General features: G+C 41.7%; 1 protein-coding gene across 4 annotated transcripts in view; it reads right to left on the reverse strand.

Annotated features, from left to right (window-relative positions):
• Positions 1-16,352: 16,352 nt before the first annotated feature.
• RUNX2 (RUNX family transcription factor 2) overlaps positions 16,353-22,672 on the reverse strand; it is a gene marked incomplete at both ends in the record, with an annotated part of 210,434 nt that continues 204,114 nt past the window's right edge. For 3 of the 4 annotated variants that reach the window (XM_084227833.1, XM_084227836.1, XM_084227835.1), the window contains 2 exons: positions 16,353-16,831; positions 18,476-18,541. In XM_084227833.1, coding sequence (XP_084083959.1) covers positions 16,353-16,831; positions 18,476-18,541 — 545 coding nt within the window. The remainder of the gene's footprint in view (positions 16,832-18,475; positions 18,542-22,672) is intronic. The other variant, XM_084227834.1, reaches the window with a different exon arrangement.

The raw sequence follows: 22,672 nt of genomic DNA on the forward strand, positions 1-22,672 counted from the left end.
TCCCTTTAGGGTGATGATAACATAGCACTTGTTCAACACTGAGAGCTTCCTAAATGCCACTGAAATGCTCACATTAAAATGGAGACAATGTAAGGTTGTGAGAGACGTTATCTGTGGAAAGAAGTATAAGATGTATTTCATGTATGGGTTGACAGAAAAAAGGAAAATGATATGCCTCATAGTGTTGGAATGATTAAGAGAAAAATGTGAGAGAATAAAAATGGGAAATCAAATAAGTCCATTGATAACCTTAGCCAAAGAGGTAAATTAAATATACAAAATAAATTAAAATGGCAAATTGTATGTCATGTGAATTTCACCTCAATTGTTCTAAAAAAAGGATCTCAACAAGAAGCATGCTTTTTGAATCCTATCAACCAGCACAAATTTGGCCTTGGTCCTCAGTCTCCTCATTTGCTAAAGTGGGAGGAGAAATTCTGATGTTCTATGACTGTCCCTGTGTCTAGCAAGGACAATGACTTAAAAGGATCTGAGGACAGAGAGAAAATAAAACCAGCAACTGCCCACTGCGCTAAAATTAACTGACCCTCTACAATCTGGACTTGGGACTGAATGACTTGGCAAGTGACTGAACTTCCCTTATGTTCCTCCTCCGTGAGCTCAAACATGCCTTAGGATATTCCTGAAGGTTCCCGTTAAAAATGATTATTAGCCTCAGTCCAGATCTGGGGCACTCTATATTTGAATTCTCTAACTTCATTTCTTTCTCAGCCACCAGTGAGCAGTCTCCAGCAAGTCTCTACATCAGGTGATGCGGGATGGTGAGTGTATGGTTTTAATCTTCAACAGCCTTTTACCAACTCAAAGAGAATCCAGGATACTAGAAGCATGCACCCTATGAATTCAAAAAGAAAACAAAATAGTCCCATCTTGTACTTCAACAAGTTGATTTGATACTTAGAAAAAGATCCTTTTAGCCAAAGAATATTTTACTTTGTGTGTCTATATAAATAAACTTCTTCTTTTTAATAGAAAGCACATCACTAGTCTCTAAAACTAAACGTGGTTTTGATTGAACCAGACTTACACTTATATCTGAAGCTCATTTGCTAACAATAGAACTGGCTTTTCCATTTGCCAACATCAATGTTGACCTGTTTTCACCTAAATTTTATAGATGTCAGAAAAAGAAACTGTTCACTACTCAGTGGCATACCCTGGCCTTTTTCAGCCACACTTGCTTGCATTTTTGCAGCTCCTTTAAATTCCCCTTGTCACAAAAACTAACAATAAGGTCAAGTATTTCAGTAAGAAATATTGAATTATTATCCAACTTTGTCAACCAGCCAAGAGCCTACGAAAGCTAACCACGAACTGTAGAAGAAGAGAGGCTTAACCTCAGGCCTCCCGGCCCTGCCTCCATTGCATGGGGAAGGATTTTTGGCACTGGGTGGGGGTGGGGGACATCGGGAGGGCTGGGAAGGAAGAGGGGAGGGTGGGTGGGTGGGTGGATTGGGAACTGGACGACTCACAATCACGTCCAAGCCCCCGTCCCTCAGGAGTGTCTCGTTGCACTCATTGCTGCTGCAAAGAGCCAACTTTGATTTTTCTTGGAGAGGGCTCCAGGCACCCTAACATCTTAGCCATGCCAACACCATGAGGCTGCCTAGCTCTCCTGATCCCTTGGCCATATCCCTGTCCATCAAGGCTAATTTCTGTGACAACATAAACTTCACTGTGTAGCCAGTAAACTCAAACCCGATGGAACTTGATGTGGCCAGGAAGGAGAATGACAAACTGGCAAGATGTCAGGGCTGGAAATAGAACTTTTTCACCCGCCAGTGGTTAGGGAGGAGTAGAGATGGATGCGTGTGTGTGTGTCTGTGTGTGTGTTTTATTTGTTCTAATAACTCTAATAAAGATTCCAGTAATCAATAAACTGTCCCTTGCAGAGACAGAAATAAATGCAAGGCCCCTAAGGTGAGCTTCCAAACACGCCCTCATGTTCACTCCAAACCAGTAGCCAAAGGCACAGATCCTCTCTTACCTCAAGAGACCTGGGCAGGGAAAGGTGGGGAGGTGAATGGGGGAAAAGAGGAGACCGGGAGGGGGGAGGGAGGGAGAAAGGTGAGTTTTTAGTGGCTCCAGAAAACCTCCCTCAAAAATGCAAACTCCTGATTCCTCCAAGGTGAAGATCAGCACAGGTTCATATTAAGAAAGGAGAGGTCCACAGAGCAGTGTTGGTTGATGTGGGCTTGGGGAGAGAGGTCCTTTAGGAGCATGGTATGCCTCCAAAGGAGAGGTGGGGACGTGTGGTTGGAGAAGACCCCACCATTCTGCTTTCAAGTTTGACTTAGGTCATTCTCAGGTGTAGTTCGAATTAAGATCTTTCAATATGTGACCATCCAGAGCATGACCTTGCCCCAGCTGTTTCTACTTGTCACCTTTCTCTTTTGAATACTGAAGGGGGGGGCAGGGGGGGTGTGCCAAATCACCCCTCACTCTCTCATCCTGAATCTAGGTCACTTTGTAGTAGGTACAAGGAATGATCTACTCTGTACTGACATTTTGATATTTAATGCTGCCATCTCTCAATATTTTTTATATGGATGCCCTTGTTTGTTAAACTTTAAGATCTCTTTTTTTTTTTCATGTTCTATGCTTTGATAACAGGTCTTTCTTTTGGTTTTCATTATTAAATTCTAATACTGAATATGGTTTTCTGAACCAGAGAGATTTTCTTCCCAGAGAGATTCCGATACTTGCTCACCCCTCATCACACTCCAACCCCTTTGACGAAGCCTCTTGCTCATCTCATCAGTGGGAGTATAGCCTAGCACGTGCCTCATAGCATGTGCCACTGACCCTGAGGGGGCTCTGTCTCTCTATTTTTCTTTCTAGACATCTCCATGGTGGGGGCATTTGTCTATGCATGGGTACTGCACTGCAGGGTGGGTGTGGGATTCACACTACCTTGGCTCCAGACCTAGAAGGCAAGGAATTATGCCTCCATGTTGATCCAGCTCAAATGTCATCTCCTGCCTTGACTAGGAGTTGCTGCCCCCTTGATGGTCCTCTTCCCCGGGTTTATATCTTGTTACAACACCAGCTGCACTGGGAGACACAGTCTAATTTTCTGTCTCTCTGAGCAGAAGGTAAGCTTCTTGAAAGCAAGGATGTGTCTTATTCTTTTTCATTTTCATATATATATAATAAGTTTTCAATCAGTATATATCAGTTAAATAAAAAGGCAGCCCCTCTCTTAAGATCACACCAGAGTTGGAGGTTGTCAAGCAAAGCAATGACAACTATTCTCTCAATTAAGATTTAGGGTGACTCATCAATCTGGCTTCCTCTCAGTCCTCCACTACCTTCTGCTCTGCCAGTGGCTTAGAACCTATGTCTGATAATCAGCCAGCATAATAAGATGGTGTTTATCATGACACATGATTGATTGTATTGTAAGTTTTGCTCCGTCACACCTGACACCTGTGTGCTCTATCATTGCCTCATGAGCTCGCCTTTCTTCTTGCATTTTTAAATTGGTAGAGATACCTGAAATCATATGCAATTAAAAGGTAAAAGTGAGATGGAAAGTTTATCTTTATTTCAAGATTAGCTGTCATGTTTGCATTTGGTCCAGTGACAAGCATACCATGTTAATGAAGTCAAGAGTGTGATCTCATCTCTATAGCCAGAGCAGAAAACAGCAAATAGAAAGTCCTTTTCAATGCCTTAGCATTTGCAATGTCTTAGTCCTTGGCAATCTACCCTTAGCACTGAGGCCAAAGTTGGGTGGGGGGGAGGCGGTCACTTGTCTATGAAAAGACAGTGAACTTGCAGTATGTTGCCACTGATGGGTTGTCTTTATTCATGAAGGAGTGACATTAATGGTCTTAGATTGAATTTCTCCATCACTAAGTGAGGTCCCATATATAATTTTACCTATTGTTTTTAATTGATGTATAGCACATCTTTTTCAATAAGGCTAGATGGACTATTGTATGGAATCAGTCTGATTAGTTATATGAGTATAAGAAAAATTTAATAGAATCTATTGCCTTGAGTTTATAGCAAATGGAAAGAGTTTCATAAAAACTAGTAAAGAAAGTAAGTATAGGTGCTTGATGACAAGATAATGCACAAGATGCTATCATTATAAAGAAAGGGCATGTCTCTTCCAGTGAGTGAGCATGGGAATTGCCTGGAGACAAATGTCCAATCCTTGACTTCCTGAGTCATCTACAGGGTGATCCTGCGTTAAGTGCTTTGACCTCTCGAGAATTCCATTTCCTCATCCTCTACAGAATAATCATTTTTGCCAATTCTTTGAGAAACAATGGACTTCATCTCCTTTCTTAAGACTAGACACACTCTAGCTGCCTCTCAAACTCCCCATAATTTCTTCATTCTAAGTCAATCCAAATCTATAGGTAAGAATTGCTGAACAGTCTCCTAACATACCATCTGGCAGGTAATATATTATTGTTCACATTTAAGGAGGTCAAGAGAGGTTAAGTGGCTTGTTCAAGGTCACATGTTAAGTTAGTAGGGGTTAAGGATCTGGAACCCAGATCTTTTTGCCACCTTCTGTTTTTCCCTTTCACTACACCTCTCAACCCCTTCATTCAGAGCTGGCTTCAGGGTTGTTACAAAGGGACGAGAAAATGGAAGAGCAGCCCCTCCCCCTTTGACTGCATGAAAATCACCCACTTTTTAAACACCAAGCTTCCTATATATCAGGGTGGAAATGAAAGGTTTGTGTGACTAAATAGAGATGTTAGGTACCTTATAAATAAATACTTGACTATTTTAGGAAATAAGAAATGGGAAATGAAATTGGCTATAAGCAGAAATCAAAACTGTCTAATTTCTCTCCAGAAGCAAATGGCTAACTTTTTAATCTCCATTTTTGGCAATCTAAAGTATCACATATTTGCTAAAGAAAGGCATGACGATCACCACTTATTGAGATGGATTAAGTTCAACAGAGATGCTTTCTAACATGCTTTTTAATGGTGGCGATTTTTCTAGCATATCTCTCTACCTATAGCAGTTGTTAAAAATGTTTGAAGAAAAAAGAAAGAAAGATGACAGAGAGGGTGAAAGGGAGAGAGGTCACTTTTGTTCTTTGGGATCGCAATAAAATGGCATCTTAATTCCATACAAAGCCATAGATTTAAAAATAGAAACAGTCTGTAAAGTGCTTTAAGGTACACTAAGAGAAGCCTACCTACTTAAAGAGATTTAAATGATTTAGAGCAGGGAACAGTGGTGCCACATTCTTGGGTTCCTCTAAGTTGGTGCACAGCAGCATACAATATTTGCACACATTTCTGGCTGCAACTAGATTTTTGTCAGACTTCAGGCTTCCCAAATCAGCTCTCTCCACTATACAGCGTTGCCTCTTAGTGATGCCAGTTCAAAAATGGGGGGCTTAGGGGTTGCCCCTTTGCCAAGTGGCAAGAAGGACCCTAGAGCCACTTCTTTTGTTTTTTTAAGATTTATTTATTCATGCATACAAGAACTGGGTACAGGCCAGATGTACAGGAGGGTGAGAGGATTCACCAGAGACAGAGTGGGGAACAGAACAGGCAGATGTACTGAAACACACTGCTAAGGGGAGCAGAGGACGAGACAGGAGAGGTCTGCTGCACCATGTGGGTAGCTCCCAGGCCGGCCGGGATCGAACCCACGCTGCAGAGGCTGTGGACAGCTTCACAGCGCTGCGCTCAACCGCCTGCGCCACCAGGAAGGCCCTCTAGAGCCACTTCTGCAAAAATAAAAGTTGAAATTAACAGGAATTTCTTGGCCTAGGTGTTTCCTTGTTAGATAAGGCCAATGCTGCCGAATTAAGTTCAGTGCCTTTTCCAGCAGTGATGTTTACATGAAACTCAACACACTAGATGGAACTCTTTGGAAAGGATTACAGATTGGGAACTGAGGTGGGGGCAGGGTCAACACTTCCCTTCTGACTGTGTCAGTGTGTTTTATATTTATGGTCTTTGTGATGTGATGTCTCTGGGTTACTTCAGGGAAGGAGCCCATGGCAAACCAACTGCCAAATTGAGCTAGGAAGTCCAGTAAAAAAGGTTTCTTAAAAAAAAAAAAAATATATATATATATATACACACACATACATACATATATATTACTTTCAAGGAGCAACATTTTTTAAATGCTAAAAAGCAACATCTTTTTAAATGTTAAAAGGGTATTGTTAAAAACAAAGTTATTCCTCTTGAGGCTTTAACTATTGTGATTCAAACTAATGTAAAAGTTCATTTGTGTTTTTTAAAGCAGCATCTTAATTATGAGTATTAATAATAATAGGTCCCATTTATTATGTGCTGGACACACTGATAGGCATTTTCCTATCTCATTAATTCATTTACTTCTCCTAGATGGTAGAGGAGATTGTGCAGATGATAAAGAAGACTGTGTCTGAAGTATTAGCATAGGAACATAGTCTTTAGAATGAGGCAGATCTAAACTTCAGTCTCAATAATTGTGTACTATTGGCAAGTCTGAAGCTCAGTTTTCTCATCAGAAAAATGGGGACATGAAGATTACTAAGTTCTTTATAGGTTTCTGGAAAGACTGAAATAAGGCATATGAAATAATAACCAAGGTGCCAGAAGTCAAGTGTGCAACAAAAGATAAATATTACTAAGTACTGTTATTAGATCATGCTACCAGTACCAAATATGACCTATCCCCCAAAAGGAAATGAAAACTACTACAGCCTTCAGTGCCAGCCTAAGGGGGAAAAGAGGAAAATCCTCTTCAGACTCCATTCCTTTCTCCCAAGGATATACATACTAGTGACACGGGGGGGGCAAGTGAACTACAAGGACAGCTAGTGGAGAAAGAAATTAGAGAGAAAAGTATGGCTAGTGTGCCCTTTGTGCATTGGAGGGGAGGGAGGAGCAATCAAGGAAAGGAAGTACAAGAGCTTAGGCTGATGACCTGAACAGGAAAGGGGAGTAAGAGAACTTTCTGGAAGATGCCTGGCATAAGCCTCTTTACCTACACTAACATCCCTCCCTTCTCTCTCACCCACTCTCCTGCAGGCCAGGGGAGCAAAAGCTCAGGACAGAGGCATCCGTGGCTGGTTCTCCCAGGGCCCCTGCTCTCTGGGAAGTCATACAGGGCAGCTGGATGGCGCAAGGGACACTGTGCAGCCAGGTCACCCTTGGCTCTGAACAGCTGAGTCCTGCAGCACCCACAGCAGCTCTGGCAGCTCTCTGTGGAAGAAGCAAGCAGCATCTTGCATGTGTGGCAAATTCAAAAACAAAATAATAACTGAGAGATCTGATGGACTCTGACAGGGGGAAGAAGGGAATGAAAAAAAAAAAGATGGAACAAAGATGCCATTTAAAAAGGATTGGCTCATGTTCAGGATTTCACTATTTTCTATGGCAAGGAGCAAGTCAAAAAATTCCTCCTATGGATGAGTATTTTTCTGTAGTCAGTGAAAGCCAAAGGACTCAGAGCTTCCGACTTTCCCTCTCAGGAAACCTGGGAGCCGTCCCTCCGGATGGCTTCGAGAAGGGCTGCATGTTGAAGGTGAGAGGCTCAGGGTCCCCAGCAAGCAGGTCGATGGATGAGGAACGGGTGCAGGAGGACACATTGTTTTCAGCTCTGATTCCTTGATCTTTCTGCCAAACAGGGGTTTACAAAGCAAAACCTCCAGAGAATTTTCATACTTGCTGGCTTATTTTCCTGGTGTTCATCTTAACAGGAATCAGCTGTTTGCCTTCTCACTCATGCAGCCTGTTGCCGACGAGAACTTAGCATCTGGTCTGGCTATTATTAAAAACAAGAACACCCTGCTCTGGGGGGAGAACAGCACCACTGGCAATAAAAGGACGGAGAGCATTTGCATTCAGGATTCCAGAGATGTGTTTTGGTTCAGTGTCTGGTCTCCCCCCAAGGCTTTCATTTAAAAATTTCCTGATGCAACCGTCATTGGCATCTCATTGGCATCGTGGTCTCCTTTTTCTGAAACAGAGGGACAGAGCCTCCTTCTTCCTTTTGCTGGGAGTCAGGGATCACTGGAGTGCTTCAAACCCTGATCCACTCCTGCAGTGTGAGCAAGTTGAACTACCAGAGGAAAATCTTTTTTTTTTTTTTTTTAACAACTGCGGAAATGAAAAAGTAAACAAGACTGGGACGGCATTGGTATTTAGGCTCCAGCTTTTTGTTGTTGTTTTCATCTTTTTCTTTTTTTAAGCATTGGGCTGGGAGCCTGAAGGAAGCATATAATATGAAAAACTCTGAGGGGTTTTATTAGCCAATAAAAAACCTTAGTTCCTATTAACCACTTAACTTCTTGCTGGCTTTCACTCTGGATACTTCTCGCCCTCTCACGCCCACGAGGAATGAAAGTTGGTCCCTCCATCTTGCCCTCCACCCCAAGTTCACAATTTTTATTCCAGAAGTTGTGGTTGATCACTGTATTCAATACCACTCTGCATTTCTCATCTATGAAACCACTAATGAGAAGATGTGGCTAAGGAGTCAAATTTTCTATGCCCCCAAATCCATACACAAAAGGACTCTAAACACACTGCTAAAATGGAGAGATTACTGTGATTGTCAAGATTTAAATATTAAATGACTTTGGAGAAAACAGATTGAGGGGAAGGCATTGCTAGAATATGTAGTGATCCCGCAATGGGCTCTTCTCATTTGGGGACAGAAGAATAAAGAGAAAATCTCAGAGAAACAGAAAGTGAAACTGGTCAGAGTTGTTTCACTGTCAGAGATGGTGTTATAAAAAATGACCTAATTTAGGAAGCAAAGGATGTCAAGGAGATTTAAATCATAAAACTGCTGGATGAATACTCCCACAATTATGCATGTCATGTGGTTTTGTTGTTTGCTTTTCTGTTGTTTTGAAGTAATAAATTTGCAGGTTTACATCAATCCAGTGTCCAACTGTGTTTGGGGAGTTCCTGGTACCTCCATCTCTCATAAACACCCTAAGCTCTGTCACTGTATCCTCTATCTCCAGATTCCCGGGAGCCTATAGCACTCACTTTTTCCACATCCAGGCTAACTCCAGCTCTTTTGGGTCTCCAGGAGAAACTTCCTAATGCCCCCATGAGACCTGGCTGCAATTCTGGTTGCAATTTAATGTTGTTGAGACAAGACCACTCCTTGAGGAGCTTGTGTGGAAGAACTCCTGCTTGTTCCCATCCTTGTTTATTTTTATTTTATTTTATTTTTTTTTAACATTTCGCTATAGGGTCTTCATTTCTTTATGAAAATGACAGGTAAGGGGACAACAAGGTAACAATCCAGAAGAGAGTTAAGTTTGAAAGGCTTAAACATGAACCAGGTTTTTCAGAAAACTCCACTAAGTGGCCAGACTTAAATTGCAACAATAAGAAAATGAATTAAAATAAGTTTTAGTAAAAGTTAAGTGGGTTTCCAGAAACTTGATCCTTCTGCTCTCCAACTGGTTGAACATGTCTGAACAGCAAGGCTGGTTGAGTCACAAAAACCTTTTGGATAAAAGCTTGACAAATATTATTAACAAGCTCCTCTTAAATGTCCTGCCATCTCGGGATATGCCCAGTATCCCTTGTATCCTCTGAATACCTTATCTGAAAAAGAGCAATATATCCCACTTGTGGCATGACAATAGTGTGTGTTTGGGTTTGTTTGGTTTTGTTTTTTTTTTTTTTTTTAACAGAACAAATACCTGGGGCAAATAAATGCAATTTCAAGGAAGAGAGAGAAGAAAAGGAAAGAGGTGAGCTTCATCTTCCACTGAACAGCTAACTGCTTAGGCATTTCTTTTCACCCTTCCTCCCTCCCTCCCTTCAGGTATTCAGGCACGTGCACACACACACCCACACATACACACCCACACACTCACACCTTGGTATGTTACACTTTGCAACCTACAGTGGATCCTTTCATTAAATTTTGATCATTACCTTAAAAAAAAAAAAAATCTTCCATTTCCAAGGCCGCTGGATTGAATGGTTATTGCTATGCAGCCTCTGGAAAGTCACAAAAAAAAGCTAATGGAGGCACCCAGGAATGGTGGCAAGGTAAAGAGGGGAGAGCTTCTCTTGTTTTTGTTCAGAACTCATAAGCAATAGCGCATCAGCTATTCATCTATCGGTTCCTACAGCTGGTCTTAGTTAAGCACCTTCTCCAGACCTGAGGAGAAAGCCAATGAGGGAAGAGCAGAGGTGGAGAAGGAATTGGGGTAAGCTGAGTGACTAGTCCTGGTGTGCAGTTCAGGCTGTCTCATCCTGCGCTTTCTCTGCACTTTATCTGGACAGGTCCTGCCTGAAGGCTCCTTCCTGGCCCCTCAGAAACTGACTCTGGGATCTCAGGGGTTAGCTGGCCCACACTAACACGACGACAGTCAGCTGCGATATTCCTCAACTTCCCAAGAAAAACTAGAGGCCATGCGATGGCAGTTCTTATCATAAGCCTATCTTTTCAAATGCCCCCACACCATTACGTTCTAGGACAGATCTCTTAAATGATTTTCAAATAATTGGGGCAGTGAGACCAGTTGACTGGATTGCCTCTGCTTGCCTGGCATTCAGGTGGGGTTGTTTGTTCCAACAAGACAAGTCACTGCCTCCACTCCGCCATGACTCCTGGCTGTGTCATAAACCAGTTCCCAAAGGGATGAAAAATCCACTCCTGGAGACTGTAGGACCTGCTCTCTCTACTGTGAATGAGGGCTCCCCCTACCTCCTCCCTTGCCTTCTCAGACCATTTTCAAATCCCATAAATATAAACATGTGGCTCTTCAACTGCATCTGCAGATAATAACTTCAGGGGGCTTCCTGTTTACATGGCAATACCCATTTCCCAGCCAAATAAACTCTGCGACAGAGAGCTGAGGTGTTTATTGGGCCAGTCTCGGCTGGGATTGAGTTAACAGGAAACACCCACTCTCAAAGAAATGTCTGCTGATTAAATATTTGGGGGCCGGGGACACAAAGGGTCAAACACACTGGAGAAATTGCTTTCTTCTGTCTGTCGTTCCCAGTGAGAGACAGAAGCAGCCGTTACAAATATGGCCAAGCAGCCACGGCCTCGCAAAGCCCCATAGCTGTGCTGGTCACTGATGGCCCAGCCCGCGAGGTGGCGAGGAGGGAAGGAGTGCAGATGAGAAAGCCAGGAGCCTCCTGCAAAATACATCCAAACCTCAGGGCGCCATCAGGTGAAGGGATGGAAAAGGGGGTGGGTGGGAAGCCACACCGGGAGGTCCCTCAGGCTTCTGCCTGGCTATCCTGTTTTAATAAGCAATGAATCCCCAAACCAACTCTATCAATAAAGCCTGGCCTAAGAATTTAGACAGAGCCTCAAGCCTAGTGGTTCTGAATTGTGGTGACTTTACTAGCCAGGGGACACTTGGCAATGTCTGGAGATATTTTTCCTTGTCACAGAGGGTGGGGCAACTGGCACCTAGTGGGTAGAAGCCAGGGATGCTACTAACCACCCCACATCACACTCCCTACAGGACTGCAGAGAATCACCCGGCTTGAAATGTCAATAGTGCTGAGGTCTAGCCTACTGCCTTTCTAAAAGCCAAGAAACGGAGGCCCCCAAGGAGTACTGTGATTCCCTCTAAGACAAGCTGGAGAAGGCAAGCCACTCTGTCCACCTCCCATGTGATGCCTTTTAAAGTCACACAGATGTTCCCTTTAAGTAAATAAATATACATCCTCAAACAGTTGCAAACAAGTTCCCTGACCTAAGCTCATCCAAGTGCTTTTAGGATGTTTCCTAGGCTTAGAAATGAACTGTTTCCAAGATGTCTCAGAAAACAGTGCCAAGGAGGTAAGAAATGAGCAGATCCTCTTAAAGGAGTTCTCTCCCTCAACAAGACCTGAGCTGGCAGCCAGGGTCTGCACTTCTCAGAACCATGGTTTCCGGGGCCCTCTTTTAGAGCTGTGGTAAGCCAAGGCACACAGACTGCACAGGCAGGACATCAAGAGAGCAATCACCCTACCCAGGCCCTCAACCTTATCACAGAGGAGGGACTTACCAAAAAGAAACATTGGTCCAGAAAAACATTTCTGAATTCCAGTTATGTTCACTAGCAGATTTTCCCTGAGACTAGAGCACTCCAGGCCCAGGTTGCCTTTAACTCATCGTTGGGCTTTGGTTGACTTTCTTTTTAAGAACCACAAAAAGATAACGGGAAGGAAAATAAACCACCCCTGTATGGTTTGTCATCTGACATCTTCTGACGACAGCTTGGGGTTCACTTGCTGGCCCCATTCATGTACCCAGAGATGAGACTCATAGAACCATCAAGGCTGCTGTATATATCCTGACTGATCCTCACAGCTGGAGTGAGGGGGATTTAACCCAAGGAGGGAGTGACACTCCTTTCTGACACAGGCTGATAAGGAAGTGAGTTCACTGCTAGATTCTTCACCCACCCTTCTCCAGGAGTAGGACCAAGCAAAAAGACAGAGCTTACCAAGATTCTTTGCCCTCTCACCAGTAACATAGGATCCTGCTCTCCTGCAGCCCTGGCAAGTCCTATGAACAATAAGTGCCCAGGTGTAGGCAGGAGCAGGTGTCAGACTGAGAAGAAACCGCGGATGAGAAAAGACCCAATGTACACACATAACAAAACCAAAAAAGCCATTTTATTGAAAATTAAATTCAAACTTCAAATTATTATTACAATCATGAGAAAAATGCCAAATAATTCAATTTACAGTTGCAACATACAATACAAATCATCCCTTTGAAGTTCAGAGTAAACTCATCCACAATCATGACCTGTGGCACAAAGCAGAATTTGTACAATATGTGCATGGAAAGCAAATCTTGGGCAACAGCAATTGGAAAAAATAAAAATGAAAAGCTTGTATTTACACAAAATGCTACAAATTGTTGTTCCACAGAAATCTAAGAATGGTAAAGCATATCCAAAAAATTGGAAATTTATTCCGAGTACCTAAGAAGTTACTGTAAGTTAAGGTTTTGGCTGATATATTTCAAAAGTACTGCATTAAAAAGCAAACAGTTATTTGTAAACATGAAGTAAACAAACATCTAAAAAATTCTCACATAGAAAATATTTTTTTTTAAATGCATTATCTTTTTAAGAACACAAATTCAAGGTTTGGAAGAGTTCTTTTATTTATTTATTCCTGTTCTTTTCAAATAGCATTGATAGAATTGTTGTTTTTGCTAATGCTTTGTGTTTTCATGTATTAACCTAGACTCTGAGTCAGTCCCTTTCCTGGGAATGGAGGAACTTTCTAAGCCAGCATGAACATCTCCTCCCCTCTGAATTGCAATGGATGGTCCCTACTGGTGTGGATTTCTTAAGGTGGGCTAAGACAGCCTAAGGAGCAAATAGGAGCAAGTCTGCTCATTTTCAGTTATAGGTTGGATGTCATTCCACTCATCTAAATCCAAATGGTACCTGTTCTAGAACTCTGACAAGGTTAATTTTTGTGAGACAACTAAAACAGATCTGAAAAGTGGCTGCGCTGGTCACGCTGTAAACTCTAACATAAGAACCATGCCGTGTGAACCTGAAGGAAACAGAGTGTTGATGAGTACATGGTTCTGTAGCAGTAATAAGGCTTTGCTTTGGTCTTGAAATCACAAATTATACATCTCAATTAGGGATTCAGTTGGAAAAAAGAGAGAGAGAGAGAGAGAGGAAGATAAAAGAAAAATTGAACCCTCACAGCAAAGAGGGCAGAAATTTGATCTAAGAAATGTGAATTGTCCCCATCGGGGTGGTTGGAATGAGGGTGAAGGAAGAAGTGCTTGAATTTTTCCCAAGAAAAAAAAACTTTTTAAAGTGTTTCTGGGTTGCTGCCTGCAGCCACTATAATAACATTTCAACACAAAAGCATCCCTAAAGTCACTTAGTATGTGTACTGTAAACTTAGAAAAGCCCTTTTAACATTAAAAAATAATGTACAAACATAGTACCTTTTTTATTAAATAGGGTACAGCTGGCACTGGCGATAACATTTTTATGTCAATTAATTAAAATTGAAATGTGTAACCAGACACTGGCTTTTTTTAAGTGCTGCTGAAACACAAACACATATTTTACACTTACAAATAAATGGACAGTGGCGTGCTTCAAGCTACCACACACAAACAATAAATAGTATCAATTACTACTTCCATCTTAAGTAATAGAAAAGTGGCTTATTTATCTAAGCATACTTGGTATACAACCTTTAAAAGGCGAAGTGTTTTTGTTTTGGTTTGGTTTGGTTTGGTTTGGTTTGCTTCCCCTCGATTTTTACTAGGAGGAGTCAGGGTGAACTCCAAGGGAGACTCCCAGGTAAGAAGTTTGGGCCCAACTGCCCCACAAGCGGTCCCGTGATGCACAGCAGCCTGTGGAGGTGAGAATGGATAGAGGAGCAAGGGCCCTCTGGGGGCTGGAGGCAAATCTCTACAGAGTTCTGCTGAGGGAGGCACAGGATTCAAACGAAGGGGCCCTGAACTCTGGGAGAGGAGGGCAGGGAGCTGCCAGGTGGTGTCACTCAAAGATCCTGGCTCAGATTAAGTTTTCCACTTGAGAATTTGCCATGTGGCCACCAGGAGTGGTCAAAGTGCATCCTACAGGAGGGTATTAGCTCAAATTCATACACAGTAGTCAACACCAAACTCCACGTAGCCTCGCTGTCCCTCGCCCCTCCACTGAGAGAAATGCAAACGTCAAAGGTCATCTGATGGGGCCCCATCGGCTCTAGCTCTCTCAGGTCAGCTATCTGCTGGAATTTGCTTGCTACTTCATAGATTCCCATAAAACAAAGACTTAATTCTGCACCTTTAAATGCAAATTCTGTGGAGAGTGGCCAGTGGAGCCTTAGGTACGGCAGATTTGGGTTCCCCTGACTTACTGTTGGGTAAGGCGGGTGTAATTTTGCTTTCCTGTACTATGTGTATCAAGGTTGATCCTTTAGCCACTTGTGTGGCTTTAAGCTGACGACGACTTCACTATGAAGCCTGGTGATTTAGAGTTTTACTTTTAACTATGAAACCACGGAATATTTTTCTGCAGTTCCATGATTCACTTGTGCTTGTCTTTTTAATACGACAAAAGTCATCGTTATTTGACAGAAATTAGGAAACCACATTACTCCAGCATCTCATGCCGTTAAAGGGCAACGTAAGTGATAAAGGGCTAAGAGTTGCTTTTTAAATCCCTAGTTATTGCTTGAAAAGGCAAAGCTGTGTTAGAGGCAATCAAAGAACTAAACATAACATTTCCTTCATACATCACAAAAAACAAACTACATCTAAAAATATTTGGAGATGGAAGTATTTTGAAAAATCACATTGTGCCTGGATGAACTGAAATTGCTTAGCAATATTTCAGATATGGCTCTAGCCCACTGAAGAAATTTGTTATTTAATAAAGAGCACTTTTAGAGACCGAAGTCAACATATCAATACACTAAGAAATGTTTCAAGGGTCCAAATGTCATTAAATAATTATAAATATATCTTTAAAGTTATATGACAATTCACGTTAGCAAGTTACCTCAGATTTTACACATATTCATAATTTAAAAAAAAAGAAAACAAATAACACACAGCCAAACAAAAACACTATCTATACCATTATGGCTATAATAACGTATTGCCATTTTCAGTTTTGCATAAAAGGAGAAAGGAGGTTTTCAGGATGGGACTTCGTTTTGGTTAAATGGGAAAAGGGAGAAAAAAGTATAAAAAAGTAAAATAGAATAATCTGTCCTGATCAGTATTTTTGAAGTCACTTTCTTGATGTAGGGAAAAAATAAACTGATCCTAATGGTTCAAATGAGTACCTGCAGTGAGTCTGAAAGCAGAATTTGGAACAGTTATTCTGAATGGATCAGACTGTGACGAAAGCACCCATTCTGCCTCTTTTCCCTTGACATGTGCCTGGCTCTGTCAGCCGGGGTGCAGAGTGCACTGCTCCACACACAGCTGCAACCGTGAGGGTGTGTGGTTTCAAAGCACAGAGAGGAAGCGGCTTTGCTCTTCTTCCTCCTGAACCTGGAGTCCACCTCTCCGAACTGGCATATGAACAGGTTATTTATGGTAACAGACCAAACAACAACAGCAACAAAAATAACTTTTTCCTTTTTTTCTTTTTTCTTTTTTTATAAAAGTACATTTTAAACAGAAAACAATCTGAAACCTGATTATCTGATTGTCTCTCCTGGGCCTTTTACTTCTCAATATCTACCCTCTTACGGTTGCAAGATCATGACTGAGTGAGTGAATGAAAAAAATCCTCAAAAAAATAGGCACTTTGCAGATAGCTAATCAATATACATATATATGTACCCTCTCTATATATGTATATATTGATACATTTGGGGTGTGGTTCCCAGATACCGCTGGGCCACTGCTGAGGAATTTCAATATGGTCGCCAAACAGATTCATCCATTCTGCCACTAGAATTCAAAACAGTTGGGGAACTGCTGTGGCTTCCATCAGCGTCAACACCATCATTCTGGTTAGGCAAATTTGGATTTAATAGCGTGCTGCCATTCGAGGTGGTGGTGCATGGCGGAAGCATTCTGGAAGGAGACCGGTCTCCTCCCGGCACCATGGGGAACTGATAGGATCCTGACGAAGTGCCATAGTAGAGATATGGAGTGCTGCTGGTCTGGAAGGGTCCACTCTGGCTTTGGGAAGAGCCGGGGTAGGGTGGTGGCAGGTAGGTGTGGTAGTGAGTGGTGGCGGACATACCGAGGGACATGCCTGAGGTGACTGGCGGGGTGTAAGTAAAGGTGGCTGGATAGTGCATTCGTGGGTTGGAGAAGCGGCTCTCAGTGAGGGATGAAATGCTTGGGAACTGCCTGGGGTCTGAAAAAGGGCCCAGTTCTGAAGCACCTAAAAATTGTAACAGAAGATGGGGGGGAAAATCTGTAAATATCAATTAAAATAATGATAGAATTTTACAAGAAAAAAGAAAACTTTAGCTTCCCAAGAAAGGAACAGCAAGCCACAAACAGACTTTCAATTGCACCGGTCACTATACAGTTTTGTTTCTTTTTTTTTTTTTTCCACTTTACAGTTAGCGGCATTTATTTAAGTTCTTCACCCCCAGAGAAACCCCAAAGGGCTTTTAAAACTCAGATGGGTGCTAGGTCATATGTATAAACCAACCCAACACTCTGATCATACAGATTCACTCACCAGACTTTAAGACTGAATCCCCATTGATTTTTTTTTTCTCTCTTTGTTTCTCGTTGCACCTCAGACATTTAAAGGTGACATTTTTTTCTAAGTCAGACTAATTCTTTTTCTCAACTCACTATAAAGAAATTCCAAATGTTCAGTTTTATTACTGATATTCTTGGCAGGGCCCCTTCATCAATACAGGAGCATCAAAAAGATGCCCTAACATGTTCTTAACCCTTCTTTCAACTCTTGAAATAATTTAAAATCATGTTATAGTCTTCATCTTAGAGACAGATTTCAGAAAAATCAAACCAGATTTCAATGTATTTTGAAACTATCTTATTGGGAGGTAAATAGGGAGAGTGTAGCCCTCAAGAAATTCACCTGACGGTCATACACTAAATAAGTAGATTTTAAAAGTGGGGTGGGTAGAGAGACTTAGTACCTAGAAATTATTGTGCCTTAAGTCTTGATGGGAGGCTTAGGACCTGATTTAGGCCAGGTGCGAACCGTGGCTTTGTGACAGTCTCATTGCCTAGGGAGATAGCTGCGAAAACCTCAGCGTCCATTTACTAGGCCGCTGAATCACATCCTGCAGAATTCACTTCAGGCCATTGTGAACAGGTCACCTAGAGGCAAAGAGTGTTCTCCCCTAAAATGTAAAGTCCTTGAACTTCTAAAGCTAACAGTATGCACCTCCCTCCTTAACAGCTATTTCCAGTACTTAGCTTATCAAACCACAGTTATAAACTAATTGATGTGGAAATTAAGTTTTCAGAAATGCCTGAAAACTCAGTAGCTGTGTTCTTTACAGATTGGGCTATGTTCTATATCACTGAGAGAACTGAGACAAACCCTTTTATAATACTGGTGGGGGTGGGTGTTTTCTGTTAAGGTTTTGATCACTTCTAACATCTTCCAACTCTCCGGGTCTCACATACTAGCTTTTCCATTGCTTTTATCTATAAGGGAAAACGCTTAGTAATTCATGAGGGCTTTGGCAAGTAGGTACTCCTTTGGTTCCTTTTTTAATTTAGGCATTTTTCTTGGACTCTATAACATTTATTAAAGGGAAAGCCTAATACTTTTTCTTTAATGGTGCTAATCGAAATTGGCCAATTTATATACATGCCAGACAATTTTTGTTAAAATGCACCCTGCCTGCAATCTGTATAAAATGCTAGGAGACAGGGCTCTGATGTGCATTTGTGGTGGTTGTTTTTTTTTTTTTAAAAAAAAAAAAAAAGACTACTTAAAAGCAACATAGAATCAACAAAAATTTTTCTCACAAATCGGACAGTTTCCATCAGACAGCCCCACCCAGCCCAGCCCAGCAATTGGTAAAAGTCTCACCTGCCTGGCTCTTCTTACTGAGAGTGGAAGGCCAGAGGCAGAAGTCAGAGGTGGCAGTGTCATCATCTGTAAAATGAGGGGATGAGCTCTAAGTTCCCTTCCAGCTCTAATGTTCTGTCACCATGAATTTCAAGATAGGAGGAGAAGCAAAAGTCTTAGGGGAAGGGGAGGCAGAGCAGTTCCCACCCCTCAACAGCACTTTCCCGGAATCCGCAGGCCCATAAGCAGAGGGTTAGAAGCTAGTGAGCAGCTTCTAATACCAGAAGCAAACACTTTCAAGATGACAAACCAAAACTAACACAGTCCAGGCAGTTATTCTCTGCTTTTTATAAATTCTTCTCTCCTCAACTGGCCTCTACCTAACCCCTCCCAAATACGAAATTCTGACAAACTTAAGTTTCAAACTGTAGAAGCAGTGATTATGACAGAATCGCAAATGGGAGCAGATGAGATTTACCGGCTGCCCAGCGCGTGCATATGCACTGCCTACAGGATATAGGCCCCGCACGGAGGCCACAGATGTTCCTCGGCCAGCCTGTTCGCTGCAGAGCATCTAGGTGAACTTGACTTGGCAGAGCTAATAGCTATAGGCAGGCTACTTCTGTACGCATTAAGTTCAATGCTTAGATCATGTGAGAGAAACCAGAATAACATGAGCAATTTCAAAGAGAAAGAAGTCACACTTACAACATCAACGTCTGACCCCCACAGAAGCACAGTGCTCACGTAGATAGGCTTGTCAATGTAAAAAGTGCTTCTTGTGGGTATTTGTATTTAAAACACACTGTAGCCATAATTAAAACTCCATGTGGTTTCCCTTATTTTGATGCAGAAGCCCCATTAAAACCCTTTATGTGGGGCCCAGCTAGTAAACTCCAATATGGTTTTGAACTTCTCCCTAAACATCTTCCCCTCCCCCAACTTTCTCTCTTTTACCTGATACATTTTGCTGATGTTTTTATTACCCATTGCATGCCAGGGTCACTGTACCTTTTGGTTTACAGATGCCAGCTAATGCAAATTGACATTCATTTTTCAATGAATGAGCTCTGGCTGTGGTTTATAGAAAGCAATGCAACAGATTTCTGTGAGGTTTACAGAATTTTGACCAATCACTTCTCTTCATCTGAGACTGTAAAGTCTTGAGGATTAATTCCTTCTGGGCAAAGACAGCTAAGGCAGACCTTAAAGGGATTATATGGTAATTTTTATAACTTACAAAAAACAGAATTTTCTGGAATTTGCTTAGTCATTTCGGGTTACCAAAAAATGTTTCTGAAACATAGGGCAAAAATTTCTGTATGAAGAAATATTAACAACTTGCTACATACTACATGAAATCCCAGGTATAATAGGGAGATGGGAGGAATCCTAAACTTAGAAAGAAAACACATTAACCTCCCCTTTTCTGGTCTGCCATTGATTTATGATGATTGTTGCAGGGGCGAATTAATTAAATTTTCTTTCATTAAAGATGTATCTACACTTCTAATTCCTGTTTTGTGTGTGAATACAGGATGTTTTTAGAAACCGGCTTGGCTTACTTTGACACTGTGTCCTACACACCATTCATACCTGTATCACCAGTCACATTACAACTACAAAGCCAAAAAAATAGACCTAGAAATTATATCAACTAAAGAAAATGTTACATCTACTTACTAAAAGAGCCAAGATGAAAGAGTGTTCCAGAAGTATCTCAGTCTAACTTTACACAAAGCTCAGTGACTACCCCAGGGAGCTTCCTTGTAGCTTCAGAGCTCCCAAGAGCCAGTTTAAAACTCCTCACTGCAACCTCCTGATTCAATAAAGCAGGACTGCCAGGAGTCCCTCGAAGAGCCAGATAAACATGGTAAATCTTCCCGACGGGCTGATTTTACACAACTTGAAGACAGGGTACACTGTACAGTAAACAAACATGATATGGGACAGAATACATTTAGGTGAATGTTTAGACCAACAAATAAAATGACTTCAACACTGGTGAGACTACCCTCTGCCTCCAAAATCCCTAAGGCACCCATTTCACCCTACTCGCTGACTGGACAACTCTAGTGGAAAAGCTTAACCCCTCCACCCCCACCTACCCCATTTATTACTTAGATAATCCTAAACTAACCCACAGACAAACACGGAAACTACGGCCCAGAGACGAGGAGCCACTTACTCTACAAAAATGCAGCATGAGAGGCTGAGCTACTGGAAAATCTCCCTGGTTTCTGACCATACTAACCACTTTGCAATCTTAATTCCTCTCTCTCTCTCTCTCTCTCTCTCGCTCTCTCTCTCTCTCCCCCCACACACACACATATACATATATACACATGGATGCAAATATAAACTACTATATGATATATATATATATCATATAGCTATGTCACAGACAGTACTGGACCCATATACAGTTTTTTCCTATAAATACATACCTATGATAAAATTAAATTGATAGACAAAGTAAAAACAATAACTAATGAATAATAAAGTGATTAAAAGTGATAAAGTACAGTGGCTATATACGCATATATAGGCTACGTGTGTACATATTTATATATACATATAAATTTATATTTATTTATATATAAGGTATAATTATCTAAACAAACTTGCCTAAAAATATTTAAGTAGACTCTTTTGGTGCCAAGGCATTGCTCCAATGAGTTACTATCTTTGGCTTACTATTAACAACTCTTTTAGGTCCTGTTGTTGATCTAATCTGCTAAATAGTGGGCAATTAGTTCAGTTGCTCAGGGCGTAATAATGTGCATGAGACCAAGGTCAAGGGTTGAATTCCCTTAGGACTTGCTGGTTTCCTATGGACACATTTCACTCCACAACTTCTGTCCACTCTCCTAGCCACAGTCAGGCAGTAGGCAAGCAAATGCAGGTGTCATAAAGAGAGCTGTGAGAATTCTGCTCATTCAAAGAGCAGCAATAGCAATTTTTCACAACCTAACATCCATGAGGAAGGCTGTATTAATAAAATGCCCATGAAGCTCAAATAAAAAAAAAAACAAATATTTTCTTTACTCCCATTTAGGAGTAAAGAAAAATCTAGTCTTGCCCCCCAAAGCCTATGAGGAAACAGGAACTAGTCTGCCTTTACCCAAACAGGTTTCTTGGATCCTCAGAGCAAATGGAAAGTGTGGTGGTCAGGAGTGAAACCAAGATAAGGGAGACTATGTCAGAGACCTTCTCATCTTTATTCTCGTGGTCTGCAATCCCCCACAAGGCATCTTTCACAGACGGCTTTCTAATGCAAGTTGTCTTGGGGTAGGCCTGACTTCTCACGAAAGAGCAAGCTGTAGATGGCAGAGGTCTGTCTAATGCAGGCATCCCACCTTATCTCTGGGAAACAGGTTCCAAGTTCCCCAGTGGATGCCTGAGACTGTGGATAGAACTGAATCCAACACATGCTGTGTTTTTCCTATACACGTGATAAAGTTTAATGTGTAAATTACACACCATAAGAGATTAATGATAACTAAAAATGAAATAGGTGGGATGCCTGCATTTAGACAGCCCTCTGCCATCTACAGCTTGCTCTTTAGTGAGAAGTCAAGCCTACCCCAAGACAACTCGCATTAGAAAGCAGTCTGTGAAAGATGCCTTGTGGGGGACTGTAAACCATGAGAAAATGAAATACTTCAACAAAAATTATGTGCTCGCTTTCTCTCAAAACATCTTGTTGAATGTCATTATTTCCACACCTTGGTTGACCACGGAAAATACAACCTTGGATAAAGGGGAACTACTGTACTTGTCTGTCTCCCCTTCAGGGCTTAAAAACAATAATACCAGACATTTCTAGGTCTTTATCTAGTACCTTTTTTTCATTTAGTAGGCCCTTAATACATAATGGTAGATTGAAAATGAGCAAGGGGATCTCTGAAATGAAAGGAAGAAGGTTGAAAAGAATTACAGACTGGATGCGTGCCATTGGGGCTGTCGGGTAGGAAACATTATACCCATGAATGGCCTCCTGGACAAATGGAGCCCAGAGCCCCCAGCAGGGGAGGCAGGTGGGGGCAGAGGACAGGAGAAGGATTTGTTGGCTGGTGTACTCAGGGTCTTCTGTCTGCTTTGAGTGCAAGACCACACGGAATGAAAAGTCATCATGCTCTCGGCAATGAGGTGGTAAGTTCAAAGCTTCATTGGGGCCTTTAAAATGGTAGAACTTATTACGTGGACAAATCTCAA

The sequence above is a fragment of the Talpa europaea genome (genome assembly GCF_964194135.1).
Source record: "Talpa europaea genome assembly, chromosome: 2".
Taxonomy (NCBI): domain Eukaryota; kingdom Metazoa; phylum Chordata; class Mammalia; order Eulipotyphla; family Talpidae; genus Talpa; species Talpa europaea.